General features: G+C 43.2%; 1 protein-coding gene across 2 annotated transcripts in view; it reads left to right on the top strand.

Annotated features, from left to right (window-relative positions):
- Nucleotides 1-23816, top strand: part of PAMR1 (peptidase domain containing associated with muscle regeneration 1) — a 44817-nt gene that overhangs the window by 14180 nt on the left and 6821 nt on the right. For both annotated transcript variants that reach the window (XM_081834823.1, XM_081834824.1), the window contains exons 4-8: nucleotides 4696-4810; nucleotides 5915-6132; nucleotides 8938-9045; nucleotides 20671-20841; nucleotides 22980-23192. In XM_081834823.1, coding sequence (XP_081690949.1) covers nucleotides 4696-4810; nucleotides 5915-6132; nucleotides 8938-9045; nucleotides 20671-20841; nucleotides 22980-23192 — 825 coding nt within the window. The remainder of the gene's footprint in view (nucleotides 1-4695; nucleotides 4811-5914; nucleotides 6133-8937; nucleotides 9046-20670; nucleotides 20842-22979; nucleotides 23193-23816) is intronic.

The following is a 23816-nucleotide window of genomic DNA, read 5'->3' on the forward strand; positions in this document are numbered from 1 at the left end:
TCAATCTATCCAGAGGGTGGTCTCAGAAGCTCTTCCATGAAAAAGGCATTATTAATATATAAAAAGAGTGATTCCTTTCCACCCAGGCATATTCACTATTATGGATTAATAGGAAAACTCATCATTAAGCTAAATGTATGAGGAAACAAAACATGACAGTGTTTGTTTTTTTAATTTAGAGAAAAGGTGAGTAAGAGGTGACATGATAGAAAAGTATAATATTATGCATGCAATGGAGAAAAGTTTTTCTCCCTCCCTCTCATAACACCAGAACTCATTGAGTTCTCATGAAGTTGAATATTGGAAGACTCTGGACAAGCAATAGAAAGCCCTTCTTCACACAGCGCATAGCTAAACTGTGGGGTTTGCTGCCACACAAGGCAGTGATGGCCATCAACTATGTGCCATCTCATAATGCGGCAGCTAGACTGGTGACTGGGAGCGGCCACCGAGACCACATAACGCCGGTCCTGAAAGACCTACATTGGCTTCCAGTACATTTCTGAACACAGTGTTGGTGCTGACCTTTAAAGCTCTAAACAGCCTCGGCCCAGTATACCTGAAGGAGCGTCTCCCATCATTCAGCCCGGACACTGAGGTCCAGCGCCAAGGGCCTTCTGGCGGTTCCCTCCCTGCAAGAAGAGAGGTTACAGGGAACCAGGCAGAGGGTCTTCTTGGTAGTGGCGCCCGCTCTGTGGAACGCCCTCCCATCAGATGTCAAGGAAATAAACTACCTAACTTTTAGAAGACATCTGAAGGCAGCCCTGTTTAGGGGAATTTTTAATGTTTGGGAAATTTTTAATGTTTGGTGTTTTATCGTGTTTTTAATATTCTGTTCGGAGCTGCCCAGAGTGGCTGGGGAAACCCAGCCAGGGGTGTGTGTGTGTGTGTGTGTGTGTGTGTGTTTCTTCTCCTCCTCCTCCTTCTTCCACCAGCATTTGTTTGTGATGTGTGCTTTGCTGCAGTTTTTTATGAGTTTCACAGCCTGAGTGTAGTTCACACCACATTAATGGACATCCTGCTTTTGCGGACATAGCAGTCTGTGTTGGTTAGTACAGTGGTACCTCAGGTTAAGAACTTAATTCATTCTGGAGGTCCATTCTTAACCTGAAACTGTTCTTAACCTGAGGTACCACTTTAGCTAATGGGGCCTCCTGCTGCCACCACGCTGCCGCCACCCGATTTCTGTTCTCATCCTGAAGCAAAGTTCTTAACCCGAGGTACTATTTCTGGGCTAGCGGAGTCTGTAACCTGAACCGTCTGTAACCCGAGGTACCACTGTAGTGGCTATGGCTGAAACGGGGACAGGGGGAGAGAGAAGCACAGTTCTTAGAAATATGAGTGAAATTCAGTGTAGCAATATATGGGGGTATGTGCACAGGAAACAAGGTCTGCTTTTCAACAGGACTTTCCCTGCTCCTACCTCTGTGCACTTCTTCTTCTTCTTCTTCTTCTTCTTCTTCTTCTTCTTCTTCTTCTTCTTATTATTATTATTTCATTGAATTTATATGCTACCCTATACCCACAGGTCTCAGGGCAGGTAAATCTCTTCTGTGGGTTCCCTCCAACCCCCCAGAACAGATTTAGGGATATTTAGGGAACATGGGTGGTTGGGCCTCAGCTCTGGGCCAATGGTCACTGATGGGAGTTGTAGTTCAGCACTATCTAGAAGGGCTGTAGCTCAGTGGTTTGCAGTTTAATCCCCAGCATCTGCAGGTAGGGCTGGGAAATGTTTTCTGTCTGAAACGCCAGAGAGCCAGTGCTTGTCATTGTAGGCAAGACAGTGTCTACAGCTGGATCAGCAGTCTGTGTAAGGCAGCATTTTTATGTTCCTCACAACAGTGCAGAGAGCTTTTTTACAGAAGAACTTTTTTATGGTAAGGGCTGTTCGAACAGACTCCCTCAGGAGGTTGTGGACTCTCCTTCCTTGGTGGTTTTTAGCAGAGGTTGGATGGCCATCTGTTATGGATGCTTTAGTTGAGATTCCTGCATTGCTGGGGGTTAAACTGGATGATATGTGGCGTCCCTTCCAACTCTGATCCCATTCTTTAAGTACCTATAGGGGCACCCTGAATGATGCCAGGCAATAGACTGGGTGAGACTTGGCTCTGGACCCATCAAAAGTGGGAGAAGACCATCGGCAGTCTGATTGGCTTACATATTCTATGTAAGACTATACAAATGAATCAAATGCATATGGTCGGGTGGAAGAGCAAAGTCCTAGTGGACATAGCGGCAAATAAGGCATATTTACCTCTTAACAAGAGTTCCCATATAGCTGTAAAGGATAATACACATTGATAGGGGTTTTTTTTTAAGTCACCTAAGTCATTTTGAGGCAGTGGACCCCATAAAGTAATAATACCCTTCACCCCTATTGATATCTATCTGCCCATGAATTTTCTCAGGTGACCTTAAATAAACATAGAATGTAAATTACAATTATTGAAAGGATTAAACGATCATTCTTTCTTTCTCGCTCTCTCTCTCTCTCTCTTTTTTTTTTTTTGCTTCAAGCAAGAATTTTTGTGTGTCCCACAAAACAGTTTTGCCTCCTTTTCAGATGGCACAGTGGTGCTGACAGTCTTCCAAAATGGATTCTTTTCTCACTCTTCCCTCCCTCTCCGCTCCTCAGAAGCAAGGAAGGATTTGCCAGGATTTGCCATTGTGGGTGTAAATTATTCTTGAGAACTTTCCAGGTCTCTCTCTTCTTCTTCAGGCTTTGGCAAGAAAGAAAAGATCCCTTTGAGTGGAAATGGTGGAGCTGGTTGCTCAATCATTTGTTGAGAGAGAGGTGGCAGGGCATTACATAAACCTCTCCTGAGAGAGCTTGAGATGGCGGAGGGAAATGGAAGATCCACATCTCACCACAGCTATGCTTCATGCAAAAGTTTGTGGCAAATATGAGCCTGTTTCTTTGGGGCCACTCTTTGAATGGCTCTCTCTTTAGCCTCTGGACCACCTGCTTTGTTGGCCAGTCCTATTTCCTTGGCAGGAATTTCTGCAAGTTCAGACCGTAATGTTCTCCCGAGAAAGGTGCACTCAGTATTCCTGGCACGCCAACATCTCTTTGCACCAGTTCTTTCTCGTCAAAAGGCAAGAGCAACAAAGGCAACTCAAAAGCCCCCTTGTAACGAAAGGGGAATGTTCTCTGAGGTGATTCAAGGACCTTGTCAATCCTTCTGAAGAAGGTTTCCTGCAGCTTTGTCTCAGGTTGTTTTGAGGTAGGAGCCAGCAACAGGGCAAGGTTTCCTCTCTCCACTGTGGGAAGCTGCATTATCATGTACGTTGCGGCAGATCCTGGCATATCCCAATAGCATCTTAATGACAGCCATGGGGGCAAAGTAATTAATTCTCCAGCCTTTCACATCAGGAACCAACAAGCCCTGGTGTGGAACGAAACACTTATGATGAACCCTTCCGAGCTTGTTTTCCGTTTCATCAGAGTGCACTTAATTGAGGGTAATTGAGGGTAAACTGACAAAAGGAGATTTTTTTCTTTTATTAGAACGGACAAGTCTTAACACTGTAGAGTCTTGCAGGAAAGAGGAAATATCATGCTACGGCACATGGCATGTTGCTGGATGTGACAAAGCTGCACCATTCATGGGCTGAGCTTTTTCAGGCCACTGCTCATCTCCCACACACATGGGAAATATAGTGAGCCTGCCTACAACCCTAAAAACTGTGGTTTGCTCAGATCTCCCTTGCAATATCTTCTCTGAACACATAGAACATGGGTAGGCAAACTAAGGCCCAGGGGCAGGATCCAGCCCAGTCGCCTTCTAAATCCAGCCCATGGATGGTCCGGGAATCAGCATGTTTTTACATGAGTAGAATGTGTCCTTTTATTTAAAATGCATGTCTGGGTTATTTGTGGGGCATAGGAATTCGTTCATCCCCCCCCCCCCAAAAAAAATATAGTCCTGCCCCCCATAAGGTCTGAGGGACTTTGCTCAAAAGGTTTGCTGACATAGAGGGTATGGAAATGGGGCGACTGAGCAAACCCTCTCCTTCTGTTCATCCAGGGAACACACAGATGAGAAGTTCTGAACAAATCTAATGTGTACTGATAGTTTACCTGAGTCTGAACCTTTGATGTCTTGCCACACATCAGAGTCCTAATACTTGGGTGCATGCCAAATGTTTCTCCAGCAGCAACATGGAAGATGTTGTAGAGGCTAGTAATATGACTCTGATGCCTGATACCTAGACATAAAGTCAAAATGGCAATGAATCCCACTATTTACCAATGGGGACAATCTGCCCAGGAAGCTGAAATAACCAGGAGCTGTGGAAGAGCACAACTGTATTCTATTACCAACCAGTGCTAAAATAATAGATTTAAATTCTTCCTTGGGCAATCATTTTTGATTTCCCAGTGTAGTTTCCTATGTTAGGAGGTGGTGCAGACACCGCTTCTGACCCATCACATTGAGCAGAAGGCTTACCATCTATATATTGTGGCTGTCCAGGTGGACATAGGAAGCTGCTTTTAACTCAGTCAGCTCAACAAGCTGTAGTTTCAGATCCTGGTTTGAACACACCTCAGTCTCACAGATTAGGACATATGAGCATATGAAGCTGCCTTATCTTGAGTTGCACCACTGGTCCATTTAGCTCTGAGCTATTTCTGAGTCTGTGTTCCCTCACAGAGCCTAATTTAAATCTTCTTCTTCTTTCCCTGCCCTTCAGGATGTGGTCAGGTTCTGCAGGCTTCCAAGGGTCAGATCTTGTTGGAGAGTTATCCACTGAATGCCCGCTGTGAGTGGACTATTCATGCTAAACCTGGTTTTGTTGTTGAGTTAAGGTAGGTGGGAGATGCATTTCAGCATACAGACCCTTCTTTTCAAGTTTATGTACATATTTAAGGCGTGTTCAGCCATCAGGCTAGTATTTCAACCCTGGAACCTAGAGGGGTTTCCAATGGAGTTTTTCTGCTCCCCCAACCATTAACATTAATCATAATTAATGGACTAAAAATGGCTGTATTCAGTGCTATTTTTCTAGAAAAGTAGGTGTTGGAATGCCTCCCTCATTCTTTTAGAATGGCAATGGTGACTACCTGAGAGTGCCGGAACTGAATTCCAGCTAGTTCCGGCTGCATAAATAGAACCCTGGCTGTATTTCTTTTTCTGTGTCAGAAATGATGCAGTGAGCATGCTGTTTGCATATGGTGTTAGGTTGTCTTTAAGGAGATAAGTGATTCCCTGTGTCTGGCCCCAAGAAAACTTACCTGTGAAGAAGCAAAGAGGGAGGCAGCAACTGTGCATCCTCTCAGAATCCTTTTCCCACTGAGAAATAGACTGGGGATTCAAGTCTCCACATCTCCAGCAGGAATGTGATGCTATATCACTTCTGTGGGATGCATGAGGTCAGGGTCAGGTTGCATGGAAGATTGTGTCCACCTTGATCCTGCTGTTATGCATCCCACCAGGAGCACTGGAGTTTATGAGCATTCCTGACTGAATGCTCAAAGCATCACAATTTATCTCGGCCTTTAAAGGGTCCAACACAGGAGCATGGGGCAGAGTAAGTGGGAAACCTTACTGCAGCAGTGCAGGGGTTTTCAACTGTAGTGGTGTGGTTGATGGGGTGCAGCCACCCTCCCAACATTGGCATTGCTTGGATGGGGATAGGACAGGGCAGTGGCATAGCGTTGGGGCCACAGGACTGGTTACAAACTCAGCCCACCCAGAGGAGTGTCTGCTTACTTGCCTAAGTCATGTGGGAAGCCTTCACCAGTAGCAAAGGCTATCTTTGAAGGCTATCTTGTGAAACTGAAGGTGTAAAGGAAGCGCTTTGGTGGGAGGCTTGTTTCTCTCATTTAGGAGCACAGAAGTAATTTAGAAATACAGACAAATTTTGGCATCTGAATTTGTCAAAAAAAAACTCCACCCCTTTTGTGTCCAAGGTTTGCTATGCTGAGTCTGGAGTTTGACTACATGTGCCAGTATGATTATGTGGAGATCCGAGATGGGGACAGCATTGATAGCAGAATAATTAAGCGTTTCTGTGGGAATGACAGGCCTCTCCCAATCCGAAGCACAGGGCCTTCTCTCCATGTTCTCTTCCATTCAGATGGTTCCAAGAACTTTGATGGGTTTCATGCCGTCTTTGAAGAAATTACAGGTAAGTAGGATGAAAAAGTATAAAATGCATGCCCAACAGCTACCTGGGTGAAAAGAAAAGTCTTGAGTTATTGAAGTAATTGTGTGACTATATCCCTTGCAGTGGTTTAGCCACATGATTTGGAAGGGAAAAAATCCAATGAGTGTGAAATATGGTCCTGTTTCATTCTACTCGCAAGATTGCCCCTTGCTGTTCTTGTGACTAATTTAGGGCTCATCCACGGTTACCTTTTGCCCCGTGCTTTCTAGGCACAGGTCTGTGCTTTTTATTTTGCCCTGCTGCTTTCCCTAGGAAAACCCAATATTTACTGTTGAATCGGAGTAAATGGCAATTCGGAGCAAAAGAAAAAGCATGCAGACCTGGACCTGGAAAGCCCAGACCTGTGTCTAGAAATGTGGAGCAAAAGTAAGTGTGCATAAGCCCTTTCTGAATCCTTAGCTCTCCATATGTATGTAGCTGTAGAATCCTTTGAAAATTGATCTCAGGAGTTAGAACCTTACTGCTATGGGGCCATAAAACAGTGAATTAACAAAGGGGGGATTAGATTATTCTGATTGCCTCTGAGATTTCTCCCCTCTATATATGGTGCATAAAGCTATGCCAGGCTGTTCCAAGTCCCTGCCCTCTTTTTTCCCCCTTCCGGCTCTAAGGTTTGTGGGTCTGCTTGCCTGACCATTTCATTTCATGGAGGGGAAGGGTAGATTGGAGGGAAATTGAGCCTGAGGAATAGCTACTTGTCAAAGGGTGTGTCCAGACTTTGTGCAAGGGATTCAAGCACGTGCTGGAAATTTAGGTTGGCAGCATTACAGTGGAACAAAGTGCTCTGTTGCCTTGGCACAACAAATCCACTTAAAAATAACAGACTTTCTGCAGTTAGGAAAGTGATGTCGAAATGCACTTTAAGGTATGGATGATTAATGGGGAGACACCAAAATATCCCACAAGCAAATAGGATAACTACCTCATAAACCAATCAAAAAGGATGCTCAATAAAGACCAGACATAGTCTAGCTTCCATATAAGCATTATGTGAGCAAATCAGGATGAATGTTCAATAAACAGGTCATCTTGAAGAGTCCAGAGACTAAGTTCTTGGTAAGGATCATAGAACTGTAGAGTTGGAATGTTGGATGTTAGAGTTGGAATGTTGCATATGGCTTTCACCATGGGCTTCTACCTTCCCAAGTCTGACTCTCAGTCCACTGGGGGTTATCACTTCAGACTGGACACCTTACTTACTGGTTGATCTTCTGTATCATGATTTCTCTTTTCGTTATTGCATGAAGTGCAAAGAGTACCATCACAGAAGTTGCTATAAGTAGCACTGTGTTAATTAAGCAGCCTATAAAAAAAAGGAAAAACAAGAGTCGGCTCTGTGAAATTGAACTTGGTGTGGGGTATGTTGCAGCAAGGCCTCCCACACTCATGGGACTAACGTATTCCATACGGGGCAGAATGAATGGATCTTGTTTCCTCCGCTCAGCGGGAGCCTTTTAGTATTCTGCTGCTGCCATCTACTTTTCTTTCCGCCCCATTTTTAGCAGCAATTATTTAGAGATTGGGTGGTTGCTACAGTGGTAATCTATGCAGAGTGGGATATGGAGGGCTTACAGTTTTTAGAAGGAAGCTTTATTGTGTGCCTTATTGTGAGTCTGTCCTGGCCTAATGTGCAGCTGAAATGAAAAGCTTTTAAAACGCTCTCTTTTGCAAGGCCGCTGACACTGTTTATGGGAAAGAATGTGATTTGCATGGGGAGTGAAGAGGCTTGGGGGGGGGGGACTGTGGGATGGAGACCTCTGGCAGCACAAATTTAACAAGATATAGCAGTGTGAAATCCTTCTCTGAACAAAAACCTCAAGGGGTAGCCGAGATCGGTGTAACAAGATGAACAGAGTTTCCTTGGCTGTCCTCCTGTTTATTGCTAAGAACAGGTTGTAGCACTTAAAGACTGTGCAGTGGCCCAGAAGGGATCAGGTGATATCCTTGGCTAGGACCACAATCCTAAGCATTCTTACCAGGAGTCCCATTGAAGTGAATGGAGCTAACATATGAGGGTTCATGTTTAGGATCAGGCTGCCTGAGGGTCTTTGCAACTAAGGAAAATAAAAAGGGGTGGTTTTATTAATCATTGTAGAAACTATAAAGTATGCTGTTATATAGTTTCATTTGGGGAGATTTGTTTTTCAACTTTTGGCACTTTGGTTGCTGGGAACTGCTTGCTTACATCAGCTTCATTAAGCCCCTGCTCAGATCTCTCGCTGCCCATGTAGATCTCTTCACTGACATTTCATAATCCTTTGGTCTCTGCAGGGTCTTCTGCTGTAATTGCAACTCTGTGGGTTGTACAGTTTTCCTTCTCCATGGCTTCTTTCCTGTCCATTTATTTCTAGTCTTCCAAAATCATAATGGGTCAAGTCTTGGCTGTGTCCTAAGTTCCTTGGGGGCCAGGTGGCAAAGGAAGTTCAGGTGATCTATATGAAAACCACAGGGGTGTCTATTGCGCTTTTTTAGTTCCAGGTTTAGATTATTTGCAAAGATAAGGCCACTCTGCCTATGCCCTGTCTTTGAGAAAAATATTGTTCACCATGAAGAATAAGGCTTAGTCAGGTCAGAAGTTCTGGTAAATGGAAGAACTTTTAAAATGTTTTTCTTCACAGCACAGGTCTATATTACCACTTAAAAACAGGAACATTCACTGAAAATACGTTCTCTTACAAAAGTTTTTCACACCGGGATGGCTGTGCATATAAGAGATGAAAGAGGTGAAGGAAGCTGTTTTATGGTCCTCCTTATACTTTTTTCCAGCTTGTTCTTCCTCTCCATGCCTGAATGACGGAACCTGCATCCTAGATAAAATTGGTGGCTACAAATGTGCTTGCCTTGCTGGCTATACTGGGAACCGCTGTGAAAGCTGTGAGTACATACATCCCTATGCCTGTGAATGTGAATGTACATGAGCTTGATTTGAATTATTGTGTTTTCACTTAATGCTTAGCATTGCTATACAGAATATTTTGTTTGTTTGTTTAAAATTTATATCCTGCTCTTCTTCCCAAAGGAACACAGGCCAGCAGGCTGATGGAGTCTGATAACTGGCACACAATGGCTAATAATGATAATAACAATAACAAGAATAATGCTTTGGAAGGTGCTGAAGAAAGAATAGCCTGGTCCACACATAAAACTAAGCAATGGTTTACTTAACAAACCTCAATTTAAGCATGAGTTGTCCCACAGATGGCTTGCTTCTCCAAAGTTTGCCTTGTTTTCTAACTGCCCTTGCCTTGTACCTTTGTACTGTGGTGAACAACTGAGATGGGGTTGCCCAACAAACCATGCTTAAGCAAGAGTGCTTGATTAAAACAAACCAAAGTTTGTAAACTGCTGGGCAGGGTTCATACATAATGCTAAGTTGGGGTGGGGAAGCTTTTTTACCTGGTAGGCTGGTTCCCCACACCCCCGACACCTGCAGGCCAATTTGTCAGGCGAGTGGGACCATCATTTTGTGCTCTTATCTGCTTTTCTGCTTTTAGATGTGACTGTCATTGCCAGTTCCCCACAGCAGCCATTTTGTGACTGGGACCTATGACACCTTCTCAAAATTCCAGTTGTGCCAACAGGCCAAAAAGATTGAAACCCTTGAAATAGGGTATAGCTATGTATTATTTTAAATAATACCATTCTCTATAAAGGAGTGCATTTTTAATGAAGAACATGAATACCTCATGACTTATACAAAAGAACATGGGGGGGAGGGTAATATATTGATCATCCTGTTCTATAAGATGCTAAAAGACTTGAGGTGTGCCCCCCCCCCCAGCTATCTAAATTCTAAAGATCTTAGAACAGGGGTCAGCAAACTTTTTCAGCAGGGGGCTGGTCCACTGTCCCTCAGACCTTGTGGGGGGCCAGACTACATTTTTTTTGAGGGGGGGGAATGAACAAATTCCTATGCCCCACAGATAACCCAGAGATGCATTTTAAATAAAAACACACTTTCTACTCATGTAAAAACACCAGGCAGGCCCCACAAATAACCAAGAGATACATTTTAAATAAAAGGACACATTCTACTCATGTAAAAACACGCTGATTCTTGGACTGGATTTAGAAGGTGATTGGGCCGGATCCGGCCCCCGGGCTTTAGTTTGCCTACCCATGTCTTAGAATTATAGCAGTTTTTGTTAAAATTCACTCCTGGCACACATTTTTAAAATTTCCTTCGGTATTACCAAACAAAGCCTGAACATTTTTTTCCTGGGTAGTACATAGGTAAACAGTCCCAACTTTATTTTGATACATAGAGGAGAATCATGAAGCTAAAATTATTTCTGTCTGCCTTAATGCTTTCAAAACTAAGCCAGGAACATTTTTATTCCATGTCTTTGAAAGAAGAGGATATACTGTAGCCTTTCTCTAGGCAGACCCTGCTGATATGAGAGACTGTTTCCTGACAGACAAAAAGAAGTGCTTTTGGAATGAGAAAATTGAGGGCAGAATCTTATATACTGACGATCCATTGGCTGAGGGGCTATAGGGTTTTCATGAAGCTCACTGTGCTAGCTGAACTGCTGTCCTGGCAGACATGCTGACAGAATGGCCCAGGATATGCTGGCGGAATCCTCTGCCAGTGAGAGGACTGAAATAGGGCACGGACATGAGGAGGACAGAGGCAACACAGAGGAGGTCATCCATATGTTGGATATTATATGCCTTCAGTCAAGTATTACACACCCTATTGATGGCACAACATTACACCAGCCCCATATTTGACCCAGGAATTTCCCCACCTACGAACTTCAGCTGGGGTGAAGGGCAGTAGGACAATGACTGTAAGGGAAGCCTTCTGGGATGCTATCCCTTCAAGCAAAGTGGTTGAGTTGCAGTAGGTGGATTGGGTCCTGCTTCATAGGTATTTGCATTACCTCAGCAGATAGGGCTTCATAATGCATAGGACACTTTACAATATCACCCTAAATGGAAGAGTTCTCCTAGAGATCATACAACTGAAATGGCTTAACTTTGAATTGTTAATTTTCCAGTGCTATCATCCTGGTTGTGGATTTGAGGAATCAGGGAATTGTCTATCTTCCCACCACTTTTAGGTGTTATCTCCATCTTCTTGTAATGCATATGCAATATTGGTTCACCCAGTGCTTTTTCTTTAAAAATGTTTAGGGGTACTCTCATTTTGACTCAAGTAAACCCCCATCTTATAGTTCAAATCGGGGAAATAAATACAGCAAATGGGCAAAAGTACAAAGAACATGCATTACTCATATTGAAATACTACCCCTCAATGAGGCCAAACTTTCATAAGTAAAACACCACACATCCACATTCCACACTGCTTCACACATTAAACGCTCACTTCCGTCTGAGACTCAGGAAACTCCGTGACAGGAACTGAGGCTGCCATCAGGGGTAGCGACAGAACTGATGATTCACCGTGCTAGAGACGAAGCTAAACATTTTTAAAAATAATTTCTTCTCCTGTTAGATTCACAAAATGTTTAGGGGTATGCGTACCCCTCCAGAAAAAAACACTGGTTTCCCCTGATTCTTCTCTGTGCTTACTAAACTTCTGTCAAATTAAATTGCATGAATAGTTAGCGTTAGGGACGGATCTAAATGAATTCTCCCCACCCCCTTATTCAAGTGATGCGCAGTCCTTTATTAATAGAGCAAATTGGATGGGCTAATTTTCATCCTAATGAGCCCACCAGCCTCAATCCCTAGATGTAAAAGAAAACTATTAGAAGCTGCAGCTAGATCTCGTCTGTCTCCATTATCATTATAGCCAGGCAATGGGCTTTGTAATTTATAACTAAAGTGCACTAAACTGGTGCTTAAAGGGCTGCAACAAGATGGAAAGTTGCTGGCACAGTTGGCTAGTGCAACCGTATGTGGACTGAGCAGCTGCAAATTCAAAACAGTTCTTAATATAAATTGGAAGAAGTGGTAAGGGGACTGGTGAAGGGGAGCATCAGGTGGATGAGGTCCAAATTCTTTGCAGTGGGGAAGGAGCTGCAAATGCACATTAAATGTGTGTGTGGACAAGGCCTGTGTTGTTCTGCTCTTTGCTTGAACCCCTGCTGGACAGCCTGAGGAAGGATAAGAGTAGAGTACAGGACTGTTTGCCAAACTTACCATTAGGACCCCTCCACCCACAGATATATCAGCTGCACTGTGACTATTAACACGAACCCACCTGCCAAGCTCTCAAGCAAAAGTTGTCTCCAGATCTAAGTTAGTCCCATTGATTTCAGTGTGTTTAAGTATGACAAAGCGTGCATTCACACGGTAGTTTATTCCATTTTCCTGTTTTCCTAACTCCTAATTATCTTTTGGATTTCACTTGACATAAAAGCCACTTCTGGAAATATAGTGGAATATAGTGGAGGTTTAGCTTTCATTTCAAAGTTATTTACGAATGGATATTTTTTTTTCTGGAAGCAAATAACACGGAAATGAGAGCTACATTTCCACTATATTCTGGTATATTTCCGGAAGTGCCTTTTTCTAACATTGGGAAAGCAGCTGTGTATATGCAGCCGAAGTCTGAATCCAACCCAAAGTATTTTCATAGCAATTTAACAAACTCCACCCACAGTCGGATTGGACACTTAGGCTGTAAGTAGCCAAAGTTTTGGAAAACTTTAGCATAAATGCTCTCTTCCCCCACCCCACCCCAGTGCTTTATTAACCCCTGTTATGTATATGTGGAATACAGTCCTATCCTTGCTCAGCCTCTCTTTGACCAGGCTAGAAATGCTTTTCCCTCCTCCCCTCCCCTCCCTTTCAAGTTGTGTACTGTGTTCCTCTCAGGGGGTGCAGAGCATTCTGGCTCAGTGGGCCTCCCAGGGAATTGCTGGCCTTCTAAGCGAGGGACTCTGACCCCTTTTTGCTCTGAGACTTCCTGTCACCTTTGTCTGAAACAAAGCCCAGCAAGCTCAAGTCCTTGAGTAAATGCTGGGATCTTGTATTGAATGGGGAATTCATTGCTTAGATCCAACTTCCATTTCTTTACGGCTTCCCAGTCTCCCTTGCCAGCCATTTGACACTTCTCCCGCATCCTAATGAAGGGTGCTCCATTGAGCTAAACTGTGGCGTACTGTGCTATCACTAGCAGCTCCTCGATCGTTCCAGCATCACCCCCTTTTTTCCAGGATAGGCCTGTGAAAGTGCTCTCTTGGTCCTTCCCCTGTGCTTGACTCCTGCCCACTGCCATTGCTCAGCCACACACAAGGTTTTCAGAAAGACAGTTCTTCAGGGCTTCCTTGTCTTTGCCGACTGACTCATGTGTTTAAAAGGGACACCCTCTCATCCTCTGGCAGCAGGAGAAGTAGAAACAGCTGCTCTCTGTAGGGTATTGAACATGGTTGTTGTTTTTGGTTTGTTTGTTTTAAAGAGAGAAATTAATCTTTACAGCCAGTATGGTGAGACTACTGCTATGATGTTGCTGCACTGATAAAGGGGAGATGTTCATGTGATTACCTGAAATGACTGAGTGCCAATATTGAACATGCCTTCCTAATATTGGACAGAGGAAAATCTTTTTGTTTGTTTGTTTTAAAAAATGAATAAGGCTGAAATCCTATACACACCTGGGAACAAGCCCTATTGAAAGCAATGGGGTTTACTTCTGAAAATATGTATATAGGATTAGACTGCAAGACTTACCTGAATGTAAACCTCAATGGGACTCACCTGAGCAGAAATGTGGCACTGTGGGTTAAACCACAGAGCCTAGGACTTCCCAATAAGAAGGTCGGCGGTTCGAATCCCTGTGACGGGGTGAGTTCCTGTTGCTAAGTCCCTGCTCCTGCCAACCTAGCAGTTCAAAGGTACGTCAAAGTGCAAGTAGATAAATAGGTACTGCTCTGGCAGGAAGGTAAACGGCATTTCCGTGCGCTGCTCTGGTCGCCAGAAGCGGCTTAGTCATGCTGGCCACATGACCTGGAAGCTGTACGCTGGCTCCCTCGGCCAATAAAGTGAGATGAGTACCGCAACCCCAGAGTTGGCCATGACTGGACCTAATGGTCAGGGATCCCTTTCCCTTTATCTACAAACAGGATTGAGAAGTAGGGAGCATTAAGTGCAAATTCAATACACACCACCTACCTGCTGACATCAATGAAGTGGTAGCTGAGAGGTGCTTGCCCGGCTTTGGGAAGGAGGAAGGATGACTCTAGGACCCTGTCAGAGCCCTCACACCTCCTTCCTAAAGCTGGACAAGCCTACCGGGGTCTGAGAAAGCGCCCTCTCTGGTTGCACTAAATCCTCCTCTGTAGTGACTCCTGTCTGAAACTCTGGAGACCCATTGTCAGTCATTGCTGATAATACTGAGCATAGGTGCCAGCTCCCTGGGGCCCTGGGTGCCCAAGCACCCACAAAATTCCCCTTGAAGGGGCCGGGCATCCACAAATTTTGGTGCCAGGGCCATGCACTACATGGCACCCATGACCTCGTGCATCCACAGTCATGGGGCCAAACTGGCACTCCTGATACTGAGTTAGATTGGGCAGTGGTCTGACTTGACTCAGTACAGTATATGACAACTTCCTATGTCCTGACTGCTGCCCTGAGACCAGTACCTCAAAGACCAAGCAACGTGTAATGGAGGTCCTACTTAATCCCTTTCCTTTTGAGCTTCTCATCCATGAGCTGAGAACAAGGATGTGTGGACTCTGAAAATGACAGCCAAGGTTGCTCCTGAAATCTTCAGAGTGAAATAAAATTTGATGACCTCTTGGCATTGCAAAATGTAGCATAAGGTATATTGCTTAATATATCACGTTGCAATCTGGGAGATGAATTTGTTGAAAAGGAAAGCAGGGCAGAATTACTGAAACTGTGGCAAATCATGCAGGCTGATGGAAATGTCATTAGGCAAACACTCACTCTCTCTCTCTCTCTCTCTCTCTCTCTCTCTGTGTGTGTGTGTGTGTGTGTGTGTGTGTGTTTTGCCGGTCAGGAAGGTTAGGCTCCAATTCTGTATTTGGAATTGCAGAACAATGCAGAGGGGAAAATTCAGCTTTCACAGCTCTGCTACTGACTCACCATCTCACCTTGAATTAAGGCATATGGTGGCTTCCCTCCACATATTTGCATTATTTCTATTGCTGCTGTGATTATTAATGAACTTCAGCTGTTGGCTTAAATATTATTGGTAGGAAAAGGTACATACTTATAGCAATTCTGTTGATGCCCCAACCAAGGAACTGGATCTGGCCGTGGTTATTCAGGTTATGTCCTGATTGGATTGTTGTAAGGGGCTCATGTCTTCAGAAGTGTCTGTTGCTTCCAAACAAAGCAGCCAAACTGCAGTCTGTCTAGTATGGGGTGTTTCAATAATGTCACCTCAGGGTTATTTCAGCTAGGGATGTTGCTCCCCTCTCCTAATCATTCCCCCCACCCTAAATCCTTTATACTAATGACAAATGCATTCTGCAAATGTGGATCGTTGCACAACCAAAATGACGCCACCTGTGCATCTCAGAGGGTTGATTTGATTTTATACTTGTATTCTGCTTTCCCAACAGCAGATGTTGAGCTCAAAGCAGCTTACAATAACCACAAGAGCTTTAAAACACACACACATTGCAGTCACTTATAATATCAAACACAATAGCATTTGAAGCAAACAACAACTTCATCAAAACAATGAATACAATTCAAGAAAGTCATAATAACTCATAGCATTGCCAGGATACTTCCTAAGCACATGCAACCTTACTCCATAACAACAAAATATTGATTACCTGTGATTGGGAGTGATTGGCAGGCTTGGGGAAAGCCTGATATTTGTAGATGTACCAAAACAATTTTGGGGGGTAGTGAAGGCACCCCCCTCCCCAACAAAAACAAAACAGTCCAGTAATGTCTCAGCCAGGCTATCCTGAGCTAAGTGGGAAAAGGGCAGGATACAGATTTGGTTTATTGTTATTTTATTATTATTTAAAGAAAATACCATCCTTTATTCAGCCCCACAATCTTCCTTTTAAGCAGCTATTTATTGTTGTGTTCCTATGTGCTTACCAAGAGATACCTTCTGGAACCTGTTCACAATATTAATGATAGACGCATAGAGCGAGAAGGTGAAGTTTGATGGGGACATTTATAGTTTTCATTCAGCCCAGTCTTATATGCAAACCAGTTCACTTCTATAATTAAATGGGTTAACCAAATAACCGGAAAGGTTGTATCCAAAGACACAGATTTCTAAGGGATTCGAACAATGCTGATAAAGATCAAGTGGCTAGTTGTAAGCAACAGCCTCCAAATTGCCTCCGGATGAATACACCCCAGTGGCTGACCCAAGCATACTTTCACATGGTTACTGTCTCATTCACAGACGCATGGAACTGGAAGACATTGGGGTGGGTTCCACTTGGCTGGAAGGGCATGAAAAGATTTTCATTGCTGCTGGGATTACATCATTGCTTTATTCTGGTGATTCCTGGCTGTTGGGATAACTGCAGAAAAGGATGTTTTGCTCAAACCAGAACTCTAAATCCATGGATGAAAATATACTGTGAGGCTCGGTGATCACTACAAGATTCCCTTCCATGTTGTGTACGAGGCATGAGTGAGGAATACTGTCCAAGTGTGCGTGAAGACAGACATTCAAAAGTGTGGTGGAAATGCCTTGAACACACATTTGCCACATGTGGAAGCATTTGTTTTCTAGGCAGCCTTGCCCTATGCTTGTTCTAGAGCAGGCATAGGCAAACTCAGCCCTCCAGATGTTTTGGGACTACAACTCCCATGATCCCTAGCTAACAAGACCAGTGTTCAGGGATGATGGGAATTGTAGTCCCAAAACATCTGGAGGGCCGAGTTTGCCTATGCCTGTTCTAGAGAGACAGACTATCGCAAAATTTCCTGTGATTGGAAGTTCCTACCTGGATGTACAGTATTTATCCTTTGCTGCAGTCACAGAGGGATCAGATCAACTTTCTCGAGAATCAATTCTATGTTTTAAAAGATCATATTATATACCTTGAAAATATCATGTGGATTTAGAGCAGAGTGCCCAGTTCTGTCAGACTGGGTGCTGCACCAAGGGGGCGCCACAGAGCGTCACAGCTATGACATAGTGAATTGAATAGAATGGGAGGCAAGAGGCGGGGTGGCAAATTTTGGCCTTGCACAGTGCACCACTGAAATTTGAAAGACCAAGGTCTGCCCCTAAAAACATGAAAGCAATTTTATTTGGGATAGACAGATCACTCTGTTTTTAATCCAAGTCACCCATTCTGTACATTCTATACCATTTCTGCATTTCTCTGTGAATATTTATAAGAAAAAAACTTGCATTAGAATTCATATACAAATGCATGGTTTTAAACACACTTTCTCTCAAAATACACACTTGGAATTGTCTTATGATGAAATTTTTGAGCCGAGAGCAGTGCTACAACATTTGGAGAAGTGTAAAATCCCACAGATAGCTACATTCCAATCCACATTCCAATCTGACAGGCTTGGTTCAGGTCAATTCACACTGGACTTCACCAAGATCAGATTCTTTATAGCCTCTTGTGGGCCATATTTCAGAGGTATAGGTGGCAAATGTCAATATCTGTGGTCATACTGAAGACAAAGAATTACTATCTAGCTATGGGATATATTATGGATGAGATGTGGGTGGATGAGATTAACCTATGTATTATTTAGCAATGAATAATGGAGGGGAAAGAGACCAGAAAAAGAAAAGTAGGCTTTATTTATGCAGGGAAGTAATGGAACATGGGTAAAGAACAGTCGGGATTTAGAAAGGATTAATAGGGGAATGTTCAGCAAAAGAAGAAAGTGGTTTTAAATAGGTAATCCAATTTTTCCGTAGCAAATTGAGTATAGAAGCTATTTCTAAATGGCAAATAATTCAAAGTTGAGGAATGTTGCCCATAAGTAATTGAGGAAGAAAGGAATGAAATTATTCTCTTGGTTATTAATAACCCAGAATACTTAACTTAAAAATTCAGATATTCTGTCTTCATTTATTCTAGACTGTCTTTGAGTTCTAGAAATACCCACAGAACTTAAATATAACATAAAACATTAAATATAGTTCATTGTAAGAAAAAGAAATAATGAATATCTGTAGAAAAAAGGCGAGGATGGTATTAAATCTTATCACACACTCATGGACTTGTACATTTTCAAGACCCCCACATTTTCTGCCTTGGCACTCCTCCATCAATCAGGATGAGGGCTGTATGGACTGACCAAAACAACTCTTTTGGCCCAGTCCCTTACCCCTTGTGAGCACAAAATGTGCATGACATGGGGCCTAAGAGATACAGCTTGGTTCCACGTGTCTTACCGTGTTCCCTGGGAAGAGGATTGGGAATTGTTGAGGACAATAGGGGTCTCCTAACAACTCCCAGCACCCTTAACAAACTACAGCTCCCAAAATTCTTTGGGAGAAGTTATGGCCGTTTAAAGTGTTATCATAGCACTTTAAATGTATGGCATGAATGTGGCCTGTGTAGGATCCACTGCCAATCAGAGAGGACCATGGAGGTCTAGATGGATAAACGGTCTAATAGCCTAGGAAAAGGCACCTTCCTTATGTTCCTATGCCATGCAGTGAAAATATAAAAATCAACATTGGCCAGAATGTTCTTCATTCACATTAATAATGCCTTCGTTTGTACTTAATGGTGGTTCTGTACGAAGCTGCTGCCTGAACTTCACCTAATTGGGTTTACTTTTGTTGCCTTTTCATTCTCCTGCAGCACTGAAAACTTGTCTTTTAATCTGTATTACACAGGAAACTTCCTACCAGTGCTGAATATTTAGAAATAATGAAGGACTCTGGTTTGGAAGGTCTTGTATAGTTAAACGTTCCGCAAAATGTAACTGACTGCACCAGTGACACAGACATAGTATCACTTTTATTGCTTCCTGGGACTTATATGCTAGAAAGCATTAAAATAAGTCCCATTATTTTAATGTGGCAGTTAAGCATGCCCTCAATATTTTCCCTTTGGAATTAATGGGACCTAAATGTACTTGGTAGTGGTTGGATAGGACCATCCTTTTGGACAGGATTATTTCCATTCTTTTCTGAAAAATGATGATACAGTTGTAACTCTTTTGTGGCATGGGATAAGATGTCAGCCATCCAGGTCACTCTTTCATTGTTGAGAACCCAACACTTAGAGTTTGGTGGTGCTTCTAAAGGGATTTGAGTGTGACTTCTCCCATTTGGATCAGACCCCAGCAGAATATGGTCATTACAAGTGGAGATATGTACTGAATGTTCCACTATTCCATTCTCTTTCTGAAACCTCTTTCCAGCTAGAGCCACATAGGCAGCTGCAAAGGTTAAATTGGCCTTGAAGGCGGGGGACACTCTTAAAAGGCATTTTAAAAATATATCTTATAAAGGATCCTGTCCTTGGCTAAAACTCTATTGAATGCACAGTGGAATCTGAAGAGGGGAAAAAATCAATCAGGTTCATGTACCCGACAGGCAACCATTCACACAATGAAAGGAAACTTTCCTATAAAACACACAAGGTAGCAGCACTCATTTCAAAACCAGCTTCAGAGCTTTTCTTGCACAAAGCAGGAATGAGACAGAAAAAGGATCAAGCTGCAGAGAAACTGCAGGAAACGCTCTAGAGAAGGAAGGGGCTTACAAAAGGTTACAAGACAGCATGTGTTGCCCCCATTTTACTGGGTGAAAAGGTCCTGAATGCGTTGGCTTTTTCATCAGGCAGAATGACAAGGCAGCCAATACGAACCTGAAAACTCTGATGGTAGCAAAGTCATAAAGCATACAGGGCTAGTCCAGGAACTTCTGGCATGTGATGGCCTTTACGGCTGTTGCTAATAAACATATGAAATGGCTGGCATTTGCTGCCCTTTGATGGTGACCCACCAACTGGGGCAGGTACCTTGTTCCTCTTCACTGGAGCAGTGGCCCTATGTAGCATTGTTACAAGTAGGCTTTTTACATCAGTATAACATGGCAACTAAGCCATAGTTTTTCCAAGGTTTGTCCTATTGTTGCAGTCATGGTTAAGGAGAGTCCTTGACCATGGTTCTGGGTTTGGACAACACAATAAGCCAAAACCATGGTTTAGCTGCCACACCTCAGTGACTTAAAGAGCCTGGGATAGAGCAAAATTTCTGTGATTTCCTTGGGAGCCAGTGGTATCACGCTAACCCATGGTCTTGCTTAGTGTGTCGTGTGAACCTGGTCACAGATAAGTAAAGAAAACCTAAGGGCCTAGTGCTGCAAGTACTTGTATACTCATGCTTTAAGTCAAGTAACTAATTGGATTACTTAGGTGGTAGTATTGAAGATGAAAGATACATCAGGAATTTGGTAGATTGGAATGAAGTGTGTGCTTTTTTATATAAGAAAGGATTATGTATAGCAGTCTCAATATTTTGATTTTTTTTGTCTCTGTATCTCTTCCTTCTTAATATTTTTATTACATTCTAAGTAAAGAATCAACTTAACACAGCCCTGTTTTTGTAATAAAGTGGATTTTTTTGAAATATCTGAACTGTCAGTGGTGATGTGTAGGACTCCAGGTGCTCCTGCTCATGGTTTTGTGGAAGGAGATGACTTTAAATACGGGTCCCAGGTTTACTTCAAATGCAACGCAGGTTACACATTGAAAGGCAGCCGTGTTGCTGACTGTCAGCTGGATGGGAGCTGGTCAAAACATCATTCTGAATGTGGTAAGGATGCTTTACATTTTTTATCAAGTTTCAACCATTATTCCATTATTATTTTCCTTTAAGACTAATTAACAGCAAAGTCAACACTGTTTTGAGGTTGACGAATTATTAGTGTGACATTCCTTCACATGGTCCCTCTTAATAAGAGGCCACCTCTTCAGAATCCTCAGTGTGCTTGTAGTGACTGTTGACTGTTGAGAATTCCATTCCACCTTAAGGAACAGGCATGGGATTGTTACATCTCACATGTCTGTTTACATTCCAGCACAGTATGCTGGGAACTTCTGTTTGTTTATAGCTTTTGCTTTAGCTGCTCTCTCTGCGACGACATGAGAGAGAGACAACATGTTTCTTTGTCCTGATTTATGTTTAATAAATCTGTAGCTGTAGAATGACTTCACAAGCCTTACGCCTATTGTGTGTGTGCAGTACACTCTGCTAATAGCGTGCCCTGGCTTTTGAAGTCCAGGTCGCTTATTTACATCGGAGCACGGGCTGATGGATGGAGGCTTGCCAGCTGGCCTCCTGGCCCTCTGTATGTCGACAGTGACTTCCAATCCATTCCGCGATTCTCTTCGTCTAGCGGTTTTTTCGTCTTGCGAAGCAAGCCCATTGACGGCTTAGCGGATTAGCGCTATTAGCGGCTTAGCGGCTTTTAGCAGCTTATCAGCTTAGTGAATAAGCGGATAAGCGGCTTAGCAGCTTAGAAAAAAGGGGGGGAAGGGGGAAAAAGTCGAAAAAACTCGCAAGACATTTCGTCTTGAAAAGCAAGCCCATAGGGAAATTTGTTTTGCGAAGCGCCTCCAAAACGGAAAACCCTTTCGTCTAGCGGGTTTTTCGTCTTGCGAGGCATTCGTCTTGCGGGGCACCACTGTATGACAGTGAGTATGAGTGCCTGCTCCTGGCAGGCTTTTGCCTGTGCTCCTAAAACATCTTGCTCCACTTGGCATCGGCTGCTCTTCCTTAAAGGAAGGACTTGCCCTTGGTAGAGATACAAGGAAACCATTTTCAATTTTTTGTATGTTGTGGCTGATGCTTTTCTCCTTCCCCACTGAGGGCAAAATTGGTATTTGCCAGAAACAAAAATGAAAACATTCCATCCAACTACTTCCTTGCTCTTTTTGGCAAGGGATTCTGGGTAAGGGTAAGGGTATTGTGAGGTCTCTTCTTCAAGCTTGGGACAAGGCTTAAACTGGACTGGGTCACTGCCGCCACGGACAGCTGTACTCTGGATGCCAAAGAGACTTTTGTGCTTGTGGCACTTCTTTAAAAGCCTAACAAATATACCATTCCAAATGTACAGGTGCACAGCCCTTATTTGCTAACTTGGAATTCTGAAGTCAGAACTGGCTGCATTCCTTGGAAATGGCTGGAAAACAGCTGAAGTGCCATTTTGAATAGTTGGATACAAATCTGAGCCGCACATCTGGCAGGCCATTTTCAAGATTCTTCCAATATTCCATTTAAGTTTCATGATGGAAAATGCATACACTGACCATATTGTGTGTAGGTGAATCCCTGATTCTCCATGCTCAGCAGGATATGCCATTATCCTGCCTCCTCTCCATCAGCCACCACCTTCCTCAAACTCTAGTAAGTCTCCCATTGCTTTTAAAGCACATTCCTCCAAGGCCACCAGCAGTTATATGGCACATCCCAAGTTGCCTGTGCGCAATATAAAGAACAATTTACTTCTTAATTCTTTCCTTTCCAAATCTCTCTTTATGAGAAGCTGCAGCCAGTGTATGCGGCACTGCCTTTGATGTTTTAGGAGTCGCTGAAGCTCTGGGGCTCTGGGCTTGAGTGCCAACCCAGACAAATGAGAGCCCCACTGAGATAGTAATTGGGGAGCAGAGACAGGTGATAATGAACACACCACATGCTAAGGCTAGAAAGAGCTCCATTATATTCATGTGCATAAAAAACAAGTTTCTTGATCACATGGTGAGCACTCCTCTAAAAATGGATGGATTACTACCCAGTGTCAATTTTGCATGAGTTCATTCACAAGTCTGATCTGTTTCCACATTAATCTGCTATTATTATGGCCAGTCAAGCAGTAATAAATCAAACGGCAGTGTTGTTGCAAACTGTGCAATTTTGTGGAAAGACAATAAAATGTATCCCCTTGCTGTTAGTCACAGAAGACAGAAACTGCTCTGATCCTGGTGCTCCACTCAATGGGTACAAGAAAATGATGGACGGTACTGCATTGATGAACGGCCGGTATGCAAAAATTGGAGCAGTTATTACATTCTTTTGCAATAACTCCTATGTTCTCAGTGGCAATGAGCAAAGGACCTGCCAAGATAATGGAGAATGGTCAGGAAAACAGCCAATTTGCATTAAAGGTAATTTACAACTTTATGACAACTAACAATTTGTTGTTTTTTACATTGGCTTAGTTTTATAGCTGAGACATAATGAGATACAAGCTGCTTCATGGCAAATATCAATACAAGGATGGATTGGCACCCATTGCAGAGGCAGACAGTTTTTGCCAATCATCCTCCATTGCTCTCAGTGAAGTTAGAATCTACTCCAGCAGATGTGTATTTCTAGGTTTTTAAAGTGCACATATGCACAAGAAATGACAAAAACTCATTTTCTGCAAAATGTTTGCACCGGAACCTAAAGAAAGGGTACTTTTGGTTTGTACTTGATGGTTTTCAGTGGTCAGCCATGGGGGGCTGCAGGTAAGGAGGTTCCATGGCTCAGTTATCTTCTCATTCTCCGGTGACCCCACCAACATTTGCTTCCACTGACTGGTAGGGTTGTAACAAAACAAATTCCTTCCAGTAGCACCTTAAAGACCAACTAAGTCAGTTCTTGGTATGAGCTTTCGTGTGCATGCACACTTCTTCAGATACGAATCTGAAGAAGTGTGCATGCACACGAAAGATACGAATCTGAAAGAATCTGAAAGATACGAATCTGAAGAAGTGTGCATGCACATGAAAGCTCATACCAAGAAC

Source organism: Podarcis erhardii (genome assembly GCF_964252035.2).
Source record: "Podarcis erhardii genome assembly, chromosome: 1".
Lineage (NCBI taxonomy): Eukaryota > Metazoa > Chordata > Lepidosauria > Squamata > Lacertidae > Podarcis > Podarcis erhardii.